We start from the raw sequence: 15,304 nt of genomic DNA, 5'->3' as shown, positions 1-15,304 counted from the left end.
TGGGGAGCAATCATTTGGTATTTCTATTTATTGACTCTTTAAAATTCATCATCCAAGGAAAAGTTAATACATGACTGTTTGGTAGCAAGAGAAACATAATCTAAGACGGCAATGACCCACCCACCCCAAACAAAAACAGAACCAAACCCTATCTGAAACCAGACCTTTGGAGCTGTAGCTGAAGAAGCGAGGGGGCTGGGGCTCAGACTGGCTCCTGCAGTCCAGAGGCAGGGGAGGCTGCCTTCAAGTGGCTCCTGGTTGAAGAGGCCATGTCCAGCCCCTCAGCTTTGGGCGTCCTTCCTGGAGGGGCTGCCCCTGGCAGGAGGGGTATGAAGAGAGGGATTCAGTGGTCAGAGGGAGCTCCTAGGTCTACCCTCCCAAGGTGACCGTATGTGCCAGTGCATGAGACACAGGGGTTGGGGGGTCATCTGGGAGGAGAGCAAGGGCCCTTTTCTTGCTTAGGTCAGGAAAGAGCCTGTCCAAGTCCCCATCAGTGTTTCTAAATTCAGAAACCACTAAAGGCACTGCCAATAAACTAGGAAGTGCCAAGGCCTGGGGAGACCCTCCAGATGGGAGTCACTGCCTCCCAATAGTCATCATCTTATTCTGGATGACTGAGGAGAAGTGGTCCTTGGCTCTGGATACTGGAGGGTGGTCCAATCAGGATAAGGCTATAGAAAGTGTATGTTAAGAGGCATGCCCTGAACATGCAGTGTGTATGTGTGTGTGCGTGCATGTGTGTGCACGTATATATAATAAAGGGGGATTGATCCCTCCAGAAAGGCTTGGTTAGGATTTCAGATGGCCCCCCAGGGCAGAAATAGGTTTGTTTTCCTTCTGTCATTTCCTCCATTTACCCCCTGCCTCAGGCCATTGCATAAATAAGTGCTTGGGAAGGTACACATCTAAAAAGAAACATAAATACTGTACATGGGAAAGGATTCCATCCCCTAGCCCTCCCACTGCCCCCAGAAAACCCTCCAGATATTGCACATGGCACTCCCCAGCCCCGTGGGGTCCAGGCCCGGCCGTGTCTTTGGTAAAAGCTCCAGGGACAGAGGTCCTGGGCAGCCCACATGCCCCCCACCCCACCCCCATCACGACTGGGAGCACCGGAGCAGCCAGAGGATAGGGAAAGGCCTTGGCCCATTGGCCAGCAGGTGTTCTCTCAGGAATGCTTCTGCGAGGATGGGAGGAGCCCATGCAAGCACAGGTGTGTCCCTCGTTGGACACTTCTGAGCAGAGTCTGCATATGGGCTAGGAAGAGGCAAGCAGGCTGAGGGCAGGTGGGTGGCCAAGTCCTGAGCCATAGTGGACAGGGTCACACCCTCCATAGGAGGAGGTGGTTTGTGCTGTCATCGCGGCCGACAGTCTCGCTGCTGCCGCCACCCCCACTGCTGAGTCGGAAGTCCTCATAGCCGTCACCTCCACTGATAACCAGCATTTTAGGCCTGGCTGAGGTGGGTCCTCGGTGCCGAGGGGAGTCCTGGTGCTCTAGTGATGGCAGCTTCTCAGGGCCTGGAGGAGCAGAGGGGAAAGATCCATTGTCAGGGGCAACTGATGAGGATTAAACGAGATGATCCATGCTCCTTGTATGCTCTTGTCTGGACCTAAGTTCCCATACCCCAGAAGATAGAAAAAACATGCACATTTCCTGTGAGGGATCCCACTTCCTGTTAGCTAAGGACTTCCTGTTTGGAAAGAAGTGCCCACTCCCTGGCAATCAGACAACTTCTTCCCTCCCAATCCGCACTTTCTAGTCAGGACTGACATAACTTCTCAGGGCCATACGACTTTTATCTGTCTTGATTACAGCACATATACTGTCCTCCTCATACTTGTTTCCTGCTTCCAATGGCCATTTCTCAGTTAGGTCTTCTCTGCACCCAGATAACTCCTGACCAAGGCTTCCCCGCTTTCTGATTCCCATAGCTACTTCCTCTTGGGAATATGGTTTCCTATCCTGCCAAAGCAAGACTGCCAATTGTCGCCTTCTTGATGTACATCATTTCCTAATACATTTCACTTTCTAATTTTCACAGGCCATTTACTATCTGCCATTCTATGTTCTCTCTGGTGCTATTTCTATTTCCTGCTCTGCACATCACTTCCTGACTCCACTTCCTGCCATAATATATATATATATATATATATATATAAATTTCTAATCATTTTATTTTTTGTGGTATATATCACTTCCTGTGCCATATTCTAATTCTTAGCTTATAGTTCACGCCTTATGTCCCATGACACTTCTCTGGACAGAATTTTACGCACACATGTGCACGCACGCACACGCGCACACACACACACACACACACCCATATCCTAGTATATTCCGTGGTTTCCATAGCCTACTTCCTATAATATATGCCACTTCTAGCTCTGTATTACATTTTCCTCCCTCTTAAACCACTTCTAGCAAGAGAGTAGGGAGTCCTAACCAAAAGTCCAGGACCCCTGGAGTGGGGTAGGATGCACAGACCCACCTGTGTCTGGGGGTGGTGGTGGAGTTGGGCAGAGCAGGTTAAAGCCATCTGGCAGCTGAACTGCAGCCAAGAAACGAACGTGGCCAGTGTGTCCCTGGCCTAGGCCAGTGGGGCTGAGGGGCGCTCTAGGGCAGCTGACAGTACTGGGTGAGGTGGGCATGGTGAGCACGACGCCAGCACTGGTGCCCACCCACAGCAGCTCTTCACACACCAGCAGTGCTGTGATCCTCAGGCAGGCAGCCTTATGCTGCCGGATGATGGCGTCCGAGCCTGGAGTGGGAGACAGACCAGAGCTGAGGCTGAATCCTGGCCCTGGTTCAGCCTCCTCAATGACAGAGCAATAAGACTCCAAGGGAAGGGGTACTGGTAGACAGAGGTCAGTACCTGCCAGCATCCTGTGCACAGGAGGTGTGACATCTACCTCTGCCAGCTGCTCAAAGGTGTCTGGATGGTAGAGACACACGTGGGCACTACCTTTCAATGTCACCCACACGCCCAGGCTGGAGTCCACCATGCAAGCCACGCCGCGGCTGGAATCCTGCCCCACGTAGAATGTGTGCTGGTGGTGGGGCGGGTAGAGAGCAGATGGGTGACTGACAGACCTGCCTTCCTTAGCTCCTCCCCTCCCTGCCTTGTGCTTCACCAGTGCCCATCTCTTCTTCCTTATAACTCACGCTAAACCTCTCCAAAAAGCCCACCCGATTGACAGCAAAGGCAGCCTTGCTTCTTGGACTAGATGATTAACTTATAAAAGTTTGGTTTCACTGAAGCCTCCTCCATTTAATCCTCAGTAATTAAAATGGAGGTGTCCTTTCCTCATGAAACTTGAGTGATTTAATGATTAGAGTATTCAAAGCTTGAAAGGTTTTAAGAGCAACCATTAGCCTCTCCCTGGACAACTGGATACATTTTTATGGCCTTCATAACCTCATCTCCCTCTCTTGTGGGCCTGGCTCACTCCAAGTCACCAATTCCATCCCACTCTCCCCCAACCCCCTAGGGCTACCTCCAGCTGCAGTGTGTCAGGGCTCAGGACAAGGACTCGGTTCTGGCAGCCACACCACAGCCGCCCACCAACAGACACCATCTTAGTGATGGTGCTCCCCTGAGGACCCAGGGTCACTGATTTGAAGTTCTGGGGGTCCCAGAAACGACCTGGAGAGGGAGTGGGATAAAGAAAAGAGCAAATTCAGTCCAGTATTGCACTCGAGCCTTACCCTCTCCTGAAACGAGGTGCTAACAACCCCATTTATAAATGAGGACATCAAGGCCCAGAGAGGGTTTGGGAGTTGCCCAAAGCCACATCTCCAGACTCAGCCCCAAGGCCTCATCCTCTCAGAAGAGAGCTCCAACACCAGCAAGGGCTCCAGGGGTTGGGAGGAGGGCTGGGTACTCACCTGCTTCTCTTTGGTAGACCACAAGTTCTCCATTAGCCAGAGACACAAACACCTGGTTATTGAGATACCTAGATAGAGAAAAGGAAGAGGAATCATGGGCTTCAGGAGGCCAAAGCAGGTCACCTCGGGCCAAGGGAATCACAGACAGATGACTATAGTTTCCAAGAGATCACCTTTCCAAGTAGGGGAGTCTGAACCTAGGAAAGGGTAGTGACTTGCCCAAGGCCGCACAGTATGTGAGCAGCACAGCTAGCCTAGGGCCTGGCTTCTGGCCTCCAAAGAGAGGAGGAGGCGGGAGAGCAGGATGACCTGGGTGAATCGCAAGGGGCCTGTATGTGCAGCTGAGAAGGGTCTGGACCAGAAGGGCCACCCAGGGGCCTTACAGGATGCAGGTCACAGAGGCTGCGTGCTGGAGCTTCATGCTGTTCCTGCGATCACGGATGCTGTCAGAGGACTGGTACACGTGGACACTGTGGATCAGGGGTACGCACCTGTGACAAGTGCTTGGGCACACCAGCCCCCAGAATCATCCTTCCACCTCTAGGCCTCCACCATCAGCTCCACCATGCTACATGTCTGCCCAGGGTACTGAGATTCCACAGTCTCCCTGTGGTTTCAGACCCAATGGCAGTACTCCTGGGGTCTGCCCCAAAGCCCTCCCACTCCTGTTTCAGGATACCATATAATTCCCAAAGTAGGGAGCTCAGGGTTCTGGCACTGTGACTCTGGCCCCTCCCTGGTCCCTACCAGCCATCCTCAGTGCCCAGCCACACAGAGCTCTGATAGGCTTCAGGGTCAACACTCAGCAGGTCCTCAAGGCTGCCCCGGGTGAAGGAGCCACGGCTGGAGCGGCGAAGGGCTCTCCCATCCATTGGGCTGGTGCCGCAGGGACCGCCAGGTCCAAAGGAGCCAGACAGTGACAGGAAACCAGGCTCCTGCTCCTCCTCGGAACTGGTCGTTTCCACTGTGGCTTCCTTGGAGCTTGGGGTCTCCTCATCTGAGAGAGACAAAAGTCTTTAACTCCATTCCCCTCTGCTAGGCCTGAGTTCTGATATCTTTCCAAGGCTCAGTCTCCCCTCGATGCATCTCTTCTGGCCATGTCCCTCCCCAGGGCCTTCTACAACTGTTCCTCCTATTCCCGAGGCCTCTGCATCAGCTCAGGCCTTGTTAACCTGCTCACTGACAGTTTAGTGCTATAGGTTCCTAGTCCTAGCCCCTCCAATCTGCCACCATACCATGGACAGAGAGACCAGTTACTCCACTCTCTACTCCATCTTCCTTAACTAATCAGCCATTCTAGGGTCTTCAGGATCTGGCCTGCCTGTCTCATTGCCCTTTAGCTCCTCAGTGTCACAGCCCCTGCCCACCTTGCTGGCCCTCACTGCTCTGTGTGCTAATGTCCGCTTATGCGGGTCCCTCTTCAATACCCATAGGGCTGGCCCCTCTTCTGGGTGGTCCACGCTGCTTGACAGCCCCAAGATGGACACTCACTGCCAAAGCTAGAGGAGATGGTGGACCGGCTGGCCTGGCTCTGCAGGGTCCCCGAGGGGCTGGGCGAAGACTCATCGTCGGAGTCGCTGTCAAAGGGCACCAATTCTGGACGGGGGTCACCCTCGGTGGGGCCTGGTGCCATCTCAAGGCCCGAGCCGGCAATGGAGATGTGCAGGCAGGCCTGGGGCCCTGACTCTGCCAGTGTCGCTGCTTCCTCGTCTGTGGCCTCAACGTCCAACTCAGGCCCAGCGGGCTCAGGTGCCGACTCCTGCGGGCTCCGCAAGGATGAAGGCCGCTCTCTGCGAGATAAAGTGGTGGGGATAAGGGCCCCTTGGAACTCAGGCTCAGCCCCACTCGCCAAGCCCACCAGGCCCCGCCCACATCCACCTAATACGCCAACCACCACCTAAGGGCCGCCTCCATTGTTGAAGGTAGAGACTCAGTCCAGCAGCCCTGCCCACCGCCGGGCCTCACCGGTGGCTTTGGGGTTGCAGGCCCGGAACCGCCCCAATGCAGAGGATGCGAGCAGAACAGACAGCGATGCAGGCCTCCACGTCGGGCTCCGCGCGCAGGCTCAGCAGGCACACCTGGCCCACATAGCCATCGCTGTTGCACACCCACACCTCTGGTGTGGGCTCGGGGCAGCTGCTCAGGGTTGGCGCTGCGCAAGAGAACTGCAAAAGGTGCCAATGGACAGGGGAAGGTGAATGGAGGAATCACTGCTACTCTCCACCACTCTCCAGACTCACCAGCAGGACAGAGCGGGGCAGGCCTGCATGGATGTGTATGGATTCCCAGCACACCCCTCTGCATATGTGTTGTGTTCACATACAGCACACGTGACACTCTTTATACATCGAATGCACGCAGCCTGTGATACAGGTATCAACCATATGTGCGTGTTCACATATACACCCTGAATATGATGTGTATATGCACGTAACATGAAAATGGTAACCTTTGTCTGTATGTATACACTCATAAAAGCACATAAATTAGATATCTTCCATCAACTCTGCTCACATGCACAGATATAGACATGCATGAACATACCCGTATGCATAACACATATGCAGTGTCCATGTGCATGTACAGAGAGAGCTATACACTCAAAGACATAGGGAGTAGTTGCAATATTCAACACATGTACGAAACACTGTACACAAAACAGAAACATAAGAACTGATGCTGGCTTTGAAGAGATGCGCCCACATGACCTAAGTATATACACACACCTGCATGCCACTGCGTGTTTTCATGATGGGGATGGCCTTCAGGAACTCAGGGTCTAGACAGCTTTTGCTGGATGCTGTAGTGGAGATGGTCAGACAGACACTGCTTAGAATCCACCTCATCCTGATCCTGACCTTGCTCATTTCGCTGCTTGTTCTTGGCCTCAAGTTCTCATCTGTACTCCCATCTATGGGAGATAGACCCAGAAGTCTCTAAGGATATTCTAAGCCATGGCCCTTGATCAACAGCTTTCCTGATTCAGGCCTCCTCTGACTGTGTGGGTATGTGTAGAGATGGGGGAGTTCTTGGCCATTTACTGCCATGATGGGCCCCCTGACTTAAGCTGACCTTATCCATGGAATCCCCTCCTTGCCAGGGAGGCCCTGGGGAAGTCCTATGCTTCATTGCTAAAGCTTAGTCCACCCTCCCACTATCAGGGACTGGAGCACAGGACATGGCAGTCCTGGAATTTCTGGCTCCTGATGTCTCAGACAGCCTGGAGGTGCTGCCCATTGCCCATTTCCCGGAGATTCTGGGAGGAGGGTGCTAGCATGGGCCCTGGCTTACCTAGCTTCCTCTTGGCCTCATCAAAGGCCTGCTCAAAGCCAAGGCGGGCGTCAGGGTGGGGGAACTCAAAGATGAAGGAGTCAGTGCCCTCGGGCCTCGTGGTACACAGCTCCAGCTTAGTTGGGGGGAAGGAAAGTGCATAGCACAGTGCCTGCTTCTCTGACAGGTCCCGGTGCATGGCAGCTGAGAGGTCCCGCAGCGCGTCGTCCAGGCTCTGTGGGAAGGAGAGCCTAGGCCTCAGGCCCTAACATCTCCCCTGGAGATGAGTGTGGGGATCTGCCTCTTCCCTGATAGAGACTGGGACTCTGTCTCCCCTCTTAGACCAAGAGGTAGACTGGATTGTCCCCATGGACCAGATGGGCCCTTTCATCCTCAGCTGGAGGTAGAGCTGTGTCTCCACTCTCAGGCTTGGAACACAATACTTCCCTAAGATGGTGTGAGGCTTCATTTTCTCCCTCAGATAAGTGACAGGGATATCTTCTCCCTCAGATAGGGTCCCCAACTCCCCCAGCCTCAGGAAGATAGCAGACCTGGTGGGGGAAACCGAGGCTTTCAGAGAGCTTGTTCATCTGACCCAGGGTGGTCAGGTCCTCATCTAGGCGGCTGATGGCCTTCTGGATGCTCTCCCGATTGGTGACTTGGGATGCCCCTGGTGGGATAGAGGAAGGCCATGGACAGATCCAGAGATACACAAGGTCAGGCTTGGACAGACACTCCTCCCCTCACCACACAACCTGGAGCTGGGGGTGGGGAGTGGTCTGACAAACAGAGCTCATAAACCCCAAGTGCCCAAGAACAAAGTTAGCCCAGGCAGAAGGTGGTCTGTGTGGACAGGTCCTGGTCTAGTTCTGTGGGTGCCAACCAGATCCTGCATGCCAGCTCCCTTCTACTGGATGGGAAAGTGAGTCCCCAAAGCAGAAAAGCAGATGGATAGGCAGCCAGCCTGGCCACAGCTCAAACCCTCCAGGAGGGCTTCTCAGAGGAAGACCCCAACACCAAGAACCCCAAGTCAGCCCCACCTTTGATAATGTCTGCATCTTCCAGAGGCAGCTTCCACAGCAGCTTGTATTTGCTGGCCGTGTCAATGACACTGGCTGCTGTGTACCTGTGGGGAGCCAAGAGGTGCTGGGGCCCAGGGAGGGCGAATGACCCCCCCTTTCCTGAGCCCCCTAGCCCTGCCCTGGCCACTCACAGGCTCATGGAGCTGCGCCGCAGGGAACCTGACTTCCGCTTCAGGGTGGTGCAGATGAGGAGGTCCGTGAACAGGAAGAGGGACCGGTCCTTCTTGCCGCCAACTGCCTTCTGTGGGGCCCAAGGCAGGATTCAGGCCCACAGGCCTCCTTGCCCACAGGGCCCAAGGGGACAGCCAGGCCCAGGGAAGGGTGAGGGCTCTCTCCCAGCTGCCCAGAGGCAGAGGCAGAGTTGGGACTCCACCCAGGGCTCCTGTTGGAGTGGAAGAGCAGGGAGCCATGGGCAGCAGGTATGAGTAGAAGCGTGAACAAAGTCAGAGGGTGGTGGGGAAAAACGGGCATACAACTGGACACTTCTTACCACTTCGATGACCATCTCCTGCCTCAGGAACCGCCGCATAGGGGCCTGGAGCTGTGCAGCAGAAAGACAAGGCGTCTTGAAGGCTAATTATTAATCCCTATCCCCTCCCCAGACCCTGGTGACCCCTTGGCTCCACTCCATGGGCCAGGCTGGTGGAAGCAACATCCCATCCACCCTCCTGATGCTGTCTGGCCATGGGACATATGTGACACATGGGACATATGTGACACATGGGACAGATGTGGAAAAGGACACGGTTATGGACAGAGAAAGGTGAAGATGCTTGTAGACAAACACTGTGGACACCACTGTGGATGTGGACACGACCATAATTCCAGGTCTCCACAGATGGACACAGGTGTGGATGGGGCTGGGTGGAATGGGGCTTCACGCACATCTTCCATGCCCTCAATGTGAGCCTCAATCTCCTGCAGTACTCGGGCGTGCCGCTCTGCCTCCTCAGCGCTCCGCACACCCTTGTTGATGCGTTCAGCCACCTCCTTAATGTTCCGTTGTGCGTCTAGCAGGAGAGGGTGGTCCGGGTGGTCCTCAGGCGTGTGCTTCAGGAGGTCCTGGGGTGGAAATAGGGGCCAGATCTGCCTGCTTAGCTGCCCTTCCCAGGCCCTGGGGCCCCACACTAACTCTGGAGCAGGAAGGACTATGGGCAGATGCCAGAGAGGACTTCCTTTCCTACTTGACCACTGGGGACCCAGCCTCAGAGCCCTCTGCATCCCCACAGGCCCCTGGGCCTTACCTGCCTGCCCACCCAGCCCCTTGCTCACCTTCACAAGAAGCTCATAGCGTGGGATCCGCTGCACGGGCTTGATCATGAGGTCAGATAATGCCTGCTTCTCCTTGTTCTCGCGCATGCTTTGCTGAAATCCAAAAACAGGGCAGATGGGCAGCCATGTGAGAAATGACATGCAAAGAAGGGAATGTCCAGGGATCAGTCTCAGGCTGGGAACCCCAGGGTCCCCAAAACTGGCCCAAGGTAAGGGTGGCCTCCATCCCCCTGCCCTGGCCTACAGTACCTCCAGGAACTTGAGAAAAGCAGGCCTCGCCTCCTTAGCCACACGCACGGCATCCTTTGCGTTGAGAAAGTTATCAATATAGGCAGAATAGATATTGACCAGGACATCCTTAGAGAACTGTGGGTGAAGAGACAGGTTGGAGATCCTCAAGGTATCCCTTATCCCACCTCATTCTGCCCTGGTTTCCTCTGATTCACAAGCCAATATCCTTTCCCTCCAACTAGAAATGATAGTCTCTGAGAGATCAGGCATGTGCTCCTGTGTCATATGTTGTATGTGTGACTGTGATTAGATATGTGTGTGCACAGATATAAACACACGTGCATTTTTTATGTGTGTGTGCATGTACATACATGTGCCTGGATGTGAGCTCAGACCAGGTTCTCTCATTTCCAAAAGGGTATTTCCACCCGCTGGTCTCCAACCACACCAAGTCCAGCCAGGCAGGTCCTGAGTGATACAGACTCAATCCAGCCACTTGGCCTCTGCTCATGTAATTCCCTCCACCCAGAATGCCCTTCTCCCATCTAAATCTCACCCACCCTCTGGGCTATACTTAGCCTGGAACTATACTTAGCCTCTAGCCTCCCTTAATCTCCAGGACAAGTATTCCCTCTCCAAGGGGATAGGCGCCCCTATTCTGCCCAGTCAAGCCCCACTTAGGACAGGGCACAGAGCTTATGGCTAATACCTGCTGGGCAGCTGATGACTGGGCTAAATGTAGAGGTTCTTGGTCAAAAGCCCTGGCTAGGGTTTGGGACACCTTGGTTCCTGTCTCAGCTGCACCATGGATGAAGTGACTTGTGGTAGTGTTTCTGATCCTCATTTGGGCCTCCAAACTCCTGTGCCTCTAAGATGCCAATTATCTTCCCGCTCCTGATCCCCCAGGGGTGCTGCAGAACAGAAGCTGAAGCAGCTCTGGGAGGAAGACAGCCTCAACCAACTGCCCCCATCCTGGGACAGAGCATCCTATGCTGACCCCTTCCTGGGGGTCAGGGCTTCTGTTACAGCCCATGGTCAGCATTAAGATCTGAGTGACACAGAGGATGGTGATGGGCTAGAGATGTTCGCACTCAAGCTGGGGTCCCGTCACCACCAGGCCAAGGTTCTCGTCGCATCAGTTTCCAGGCCAGCAGGAGGCTTCTAAGACCTTCTGAGGCCCAGGGCCCATCCATATCATTACAAACACATGAAAACACACCCACATCCCATAAAAATAGATAAGATTTTTTTTTTTTTTGCTAGTACATTTTTTAAAGGAGTTTTACAATTTTGCTTTTTGAAACTATTTGGCTCCGAGTAACCGTTTAGTTTGCATTTGGCTATAATTTACCGGTTGCCATCATGCATTCTCGGGAATTCTGGCAAAAATAACAAAATGTAACTTAAATGTTTTCAAATGTAATTAAATTATCATAAATGAATACTAAATTTAACAATTAAAAAATGGCATGCTATGTTTTACAAACATTTAATTAAATGTTTATTAGTTTTGCTTTTGCAGTTCTTTTTGAGTTTTGAAGCCAATCCCTTTTAGGTCCCAATCCCATAGGATCAGATCAAAAGTGGAGGGCTCACCTGTGGTGAAAGGATGCACAGGGTAGGGTAGAGCATGGGTGCTGGAACCAGGTTCGTGGGGGTTGGATCTTCCACCACTTACTGACTGTGACTTTGACCAGGCTATTTTATTTCTCTATGCCACAGAGTCATCAACTTTAAACTCAGGGTAAGAATCGCACCTTCCTCCTAGAGTTGTTGATATATATAATGTATTTAGACTAATGCCTACTTATCATATAATAAATGCCAGATATTTAGCTAGAATACCTGATAGAGAAAAGAGCTAGCTGGGTAGGGGATGAGGTCAGTACCAGCATCCCTTTGAGGTCTGGGTCAGCCTCAGCACCAGCTCAGGGTCAGGACTAGGGTAAGTCATTGCCGGTAACTGGAGTTGGGTCCAAGATCAGGTCAGTGTCTGATTGGGATTAGGATCCACACCAGCATCCAGCCAAGCTCTGAGGTTGGGCAGTGTCTAGGTTAAGGTCAACCCGGGGTTTGAGACAAGTGTCAGTGTCTGGTCAAGTTCTGGGGTTAAATAGGGATCAGAGTCAGTGTCCAGGCAGAGTGGGGTGAGGTGAGGTATGGGGTTCATGGCAGCAGCCAGCCCCTTTCAGGAGGGGCCCAAGCTTGTCAGGGCTGTAGCTATGGGCAGGAGGGCCACTCACCGACTGGATGAGCAGGTCTCCCACCTTCTGCTGGGTGTGCCAGGTCTGCACGCAGTGCCGGACCTGCTCCAGGAATTGCTCGTGGTGCTCCAGGAGCTCTGGGATCTGGTCAAAAATCTCATCTACTAGAGACGGATCACACAGCAAGGAGTTCTCTGGCTGCTTCAGCGGTTGCATGTAGCCCTGGGGGGACCCATGGGGTCAGTGCAGATCCCCTCAGAGAGATGGCACCCCAACCCACTGGTGCACATGAAGTCACCCGGCTCTGTAGCCTAGTGGTCCTGCTTCCTTCTCCCTCATTAGACTCAGAACTCTAGGAGGGAGATGGAAAGCTCTATCCCCATGCAGCCCAGGGCCTGCATAAGATGTGTGTAAGTGGGCTCAAGAAAGGTTTGTTGGACACATGAAAAAACAGAGCTTAGAGTGAGAGGAAAGCAGGAAGAATGGGCTCCCTGGAAGATCCACATACACTAAGTCAGCAATGTTTTATCGAGCACTTACTATGTATACTAGGCACCGTTCAAGAACTAGATGACAACAGTGAACAAGAAAGACCAAAATCCCTGCCCTAAAAGAGCTGACAATCTAGTTGGCTAAAGTACACAAAATAAAATTAAAATAAACCACATTTCATTAAACCTAAGATGGATCGTTATTTTCATTTATCTTTAAGAAAAAAACTGCTGCCAGTTAAATGATGATATATATTCAATTATAGGATAAACCCTGATTTCAGAGATGTTAAAATGTAAAGAACATGTCTAGAAGAGACTACTTGTGGAAATCATAAGATAAGTCAAAAGCTAATAACTGCTGTGGGGAAAACAAGGGTGTGGTAGGCTTTATGGGAAGTTACTGGAGGCTTTTGGTGACACTATTTGAACACTGTTTTAACCGTTTTCAGATCTGCTAGTCAGTTTGTTACTAAAACTATTTTTCACCTCAAATCTGCATTCAATGGTGTTTCCTGAGCACGAATAGCCCTGTGCTCAGTGGCTAGTGTGCTCATGGAGAGGCTGCCCTCTACTGGTCCAAACTGTAACTACAGGCCAAAGAAAGGAGAGTGTTGGAAAAAGTTTATGCAGCGTTGTAATAAAATTTATATTAAACATTTTTAAAATGTGGTTTGTTTTTTAAGACATGCTACAGAAAGTAAAGTTCGATAAGATTCTCTCATCTGGTTGGGGATTCTGAAAAGGCTAGGGGACTATGGTGAGGAGACAGGTAGGCAGGGTCTCATACACACATTGGCCAGTCTGAGCCAGTGCCTTATCCCCACGAGGAGGAGCTAAATCACTCATCTCCAGCTCTCGGCGCCCCACACAGAAGCAGGCATACAGTGGGAGGAAAGAATAAACCGTGACCGAGAACCCGATACGGAATCAGCTAGGAGCCAATACTTGCATTCACTCACCACATACTCACTGAGCAACTACTGAGTGTACGGCCTTCTAAGCATGGGGCCGCATCAGGGGGCAGACAAAGGTCCCCGTGCTTGTGGAGCAGACGATTTAGTGGAGGGAGGCAGAAAACAAGCACCATCAATAATGGAATTATTATATAGTAGGTTAGAAGGTAGTAAGTGCTGTGGGGAAAAGAAAGGGTCAGGAGTGCTAGAAGAGGGGGTTTGGTTAGCTGGAAATTGGGGGTTTGAAGGAAGATTCAAAGGTTGAGAGTGACACTGAGGAAAGGGTGTAGCCCCCCTCCTTCTGGTTGTTAACCTTGGTATTTAACTTCTTCCTTCATTTTAAACTCTCGGCCTTCAGGAACAACACCAATCAATGTGGGTAGCAGTGGTCTCTTAGAGGGAACACCAGGGTCATAGAGTCCAGTCTCAGTTTTAATACCACCTATGCTTCAGGCAGTGTAGACTAGTGTGTGAGAGGGAGCACCCTAGAGTCAGACTGACATGGATTCAACCTAGGCTATGGCACACTGTAGTTCTGTGACTTTGAACAAGCTACTTTACCTCTCTGTATCTCAGTTTCACCATCTGTGAAATGGGGGTTATAGTGAGGTTTCTTATGAATTAGCTTACATAAAGTATATGTATTAAGTGCTCAATAAATGTTAGTTTTAGCATTACCACTGGCTATATACTAAGTGTTTGTGTCCCCACCCCCCACCCCCCCAATTCATATGTTGAATCCTAATCCTCAATACGGTGTTATTTGGAGCTGGGGCTTTGCTAGGTGAGTAGGTCATGAGGGTGGAGCCCTTGTGAATGGGTTTAGTGACCTTATAAAAGAGGCCCCAGGGAGCTCCCTCTGCTCTTCTGCCATGTGAGGACACAGTGAAGAGTGCTGTCTATGAACAAGGAAGTAGGTCCTCACCAAACACCAAATCTGCCAATGCTTTGACCTTGGACTTCCCAGCCTCCAGAACTATGGGAAATAAATTTCTATTTGTTTAAGCCATCCAGTCTATGGTATTTTTGTTATAGCAGCCTGAACGGACTAGGACACCACATGCAGAATTGAGGCAATATGCCAAATTATACAGGCTTCTCTCTTGTAATCTGTGTTTGAAGCAGGTACTACTATTATTCACAATCTATAGACAAGGAAACTGAGGCAGAGACTGGTTATGTAACTTGCTCCAGGTCACACAGCTGGTCAAGAGGTAGCACCATAATTGAACACAGAAGCTATGATCTTGACCCCTGGGCCAGTCCTCAGTCCTTTGGACACACCAAGGCTCCCTCAAGTGACAATCCTTGGGTTCAGCTGACACTCTTCAGTCCATTCCACCCCTCTCCACCCGACGTTCTCCTTTTGGCTTCCTTAGCATGATCCTCCCTTAGCTCTTCTACCCACAGGTCCTACAAGCCTCTGTGTGTGCAGCCAAGAGATTCGAAGGTAGACTGACACGCCCAGGCCCTGCCTGCCTCCTGTCTGTGAACAAGGCATGGGCAGCCTCATTATCTTTTAATCTTCACACTGGGAGAGGGGTATGGTTAGTTACATTCTGCAGACAAAAACAAAACAAAACAAAACAAAAAACACTGAGGCTCCTCAGAGAGGGGAGGTGACTAGGTTAGAATCACCCAGCAGGGAGGCAAGTAACTCAAACCCAGGACTGTCACTCCTATGCCTTGACTCCTACCTAAGGGACAACACAGAACTCCCCTAGATCCCCGCACATCCATTCCTGCCTGGCAGCCAAAGGCATCTCTTAAAGATGGAATTCTGGTTGTGTCCCTCCTATAACTTCCCTGTGCTTACAATAAAGACCAACTCCTTGTCCAGCAGCCACACCAGCTACTTCTCCATCCCTAACTGCTCCAGGTTTCCTCCAGGTTCCCAGATTTTGTTCCTGCT

The 15,304-nt window shown here is 51.7% G+C and overlaps 1 protein-coding gene across 2 annotated transcripts in view; it reads right to left on the bottom strand.

Annotated features, from left to right (window-relative positions):
- ARHGEF17 (Rho guanine nucleotide exchange factor 17) overlaps positions 1-15,304 on the bottom strand; it is a 54,547-nt gene continuing 39,243 nt past the window's right edge. Inside the window, exons 3-21 of one of the 2 annotated variants that reach the window (XM_039847980.1) lie at positions 11,985-12,167; positions 9,760-9,876; positions 9,511-9,603; positions 9,124-9,300; positions 8,729-8,779; positions 8,370-8,479; positions 8,197-8,282; positions 7,708-7,826; positions 7,178-7,391; positions 6,613-6,686; positions 5,852-6,051; positions 5,378-5,676; positions 4,634-4,883; positions 4,270-4,356; positions 3,887-3,954; positions 3,496-3,644; positions 2,874-3,048; positions 2,490-2,759; positions 1-1,518 (exon numbers count right to left, since the gene is read on the bottom strand). In XM_039847980.1, coding sequence (XP_039703914.1) covers positions 1,322-1,518; positions 2,490-2,759; positions 2,874-3,048; positions 3,496-3,644; positions 3,887-3,954; positions 4,270-4,356; positions 4,634-4,883; positions 5,378-5,676; positions 5,852-6,051; positions 6,613-6,686; positions 7,178-7,391; positions 7,708-7,826; positions 8,197-8,282; positions 8,370-8,479; positions 8,729-8,779; positions 9,124-9,300; positions 9,511-9,603; positions 9,760-9,876; positions 11,985-12,167 — 2,919 coding nt within the window. In that variant the 3' untranslated portion in view covers positions 1-1,321. The remainder of the gene's footprint in view (positions 1,519-2,489; positions 2,760-2,873; positions 3,049-3,495; positions 3,645-3,886; positions 3,955-4,269; positions 4,357-4,633; positions 4,884-5,377; positions 5,677-5,851; positions 6,052-6,612; positions 6,687-7,177; positions 7,392-7,707; positions 7,827-8,196; positions 8,283-8,369; positions 8,480-8,728; positions 8,780-9,123; positions 9,301-9,510; positions 9,604-9,759; positions 9,877-11,984; positions 12,168-15,304) is intronic. The other variant, XM_039847981.1, reaches the window with a different exon arrangement.

Source organism: Pteropus medius, unplaced genomic scaffold (assembly GCF_902729225.1).
Source record: "Pteropus medius unplaced genomic scaffold, Ma_sr-lr_union100, whole genome shotgun sequence".
Taxonomy (NCBI): domain Eukaryota; kingdom Metazoa; phylum Chordata; class Mammalia; order Chiroptera; family Pteropodidae; genus Pteropus; species Pteropus medius.
Note: the sequence above shows the minus strand (reverse complement) of the source record. Positions and strands in the feature narration are given on the sequence as shown.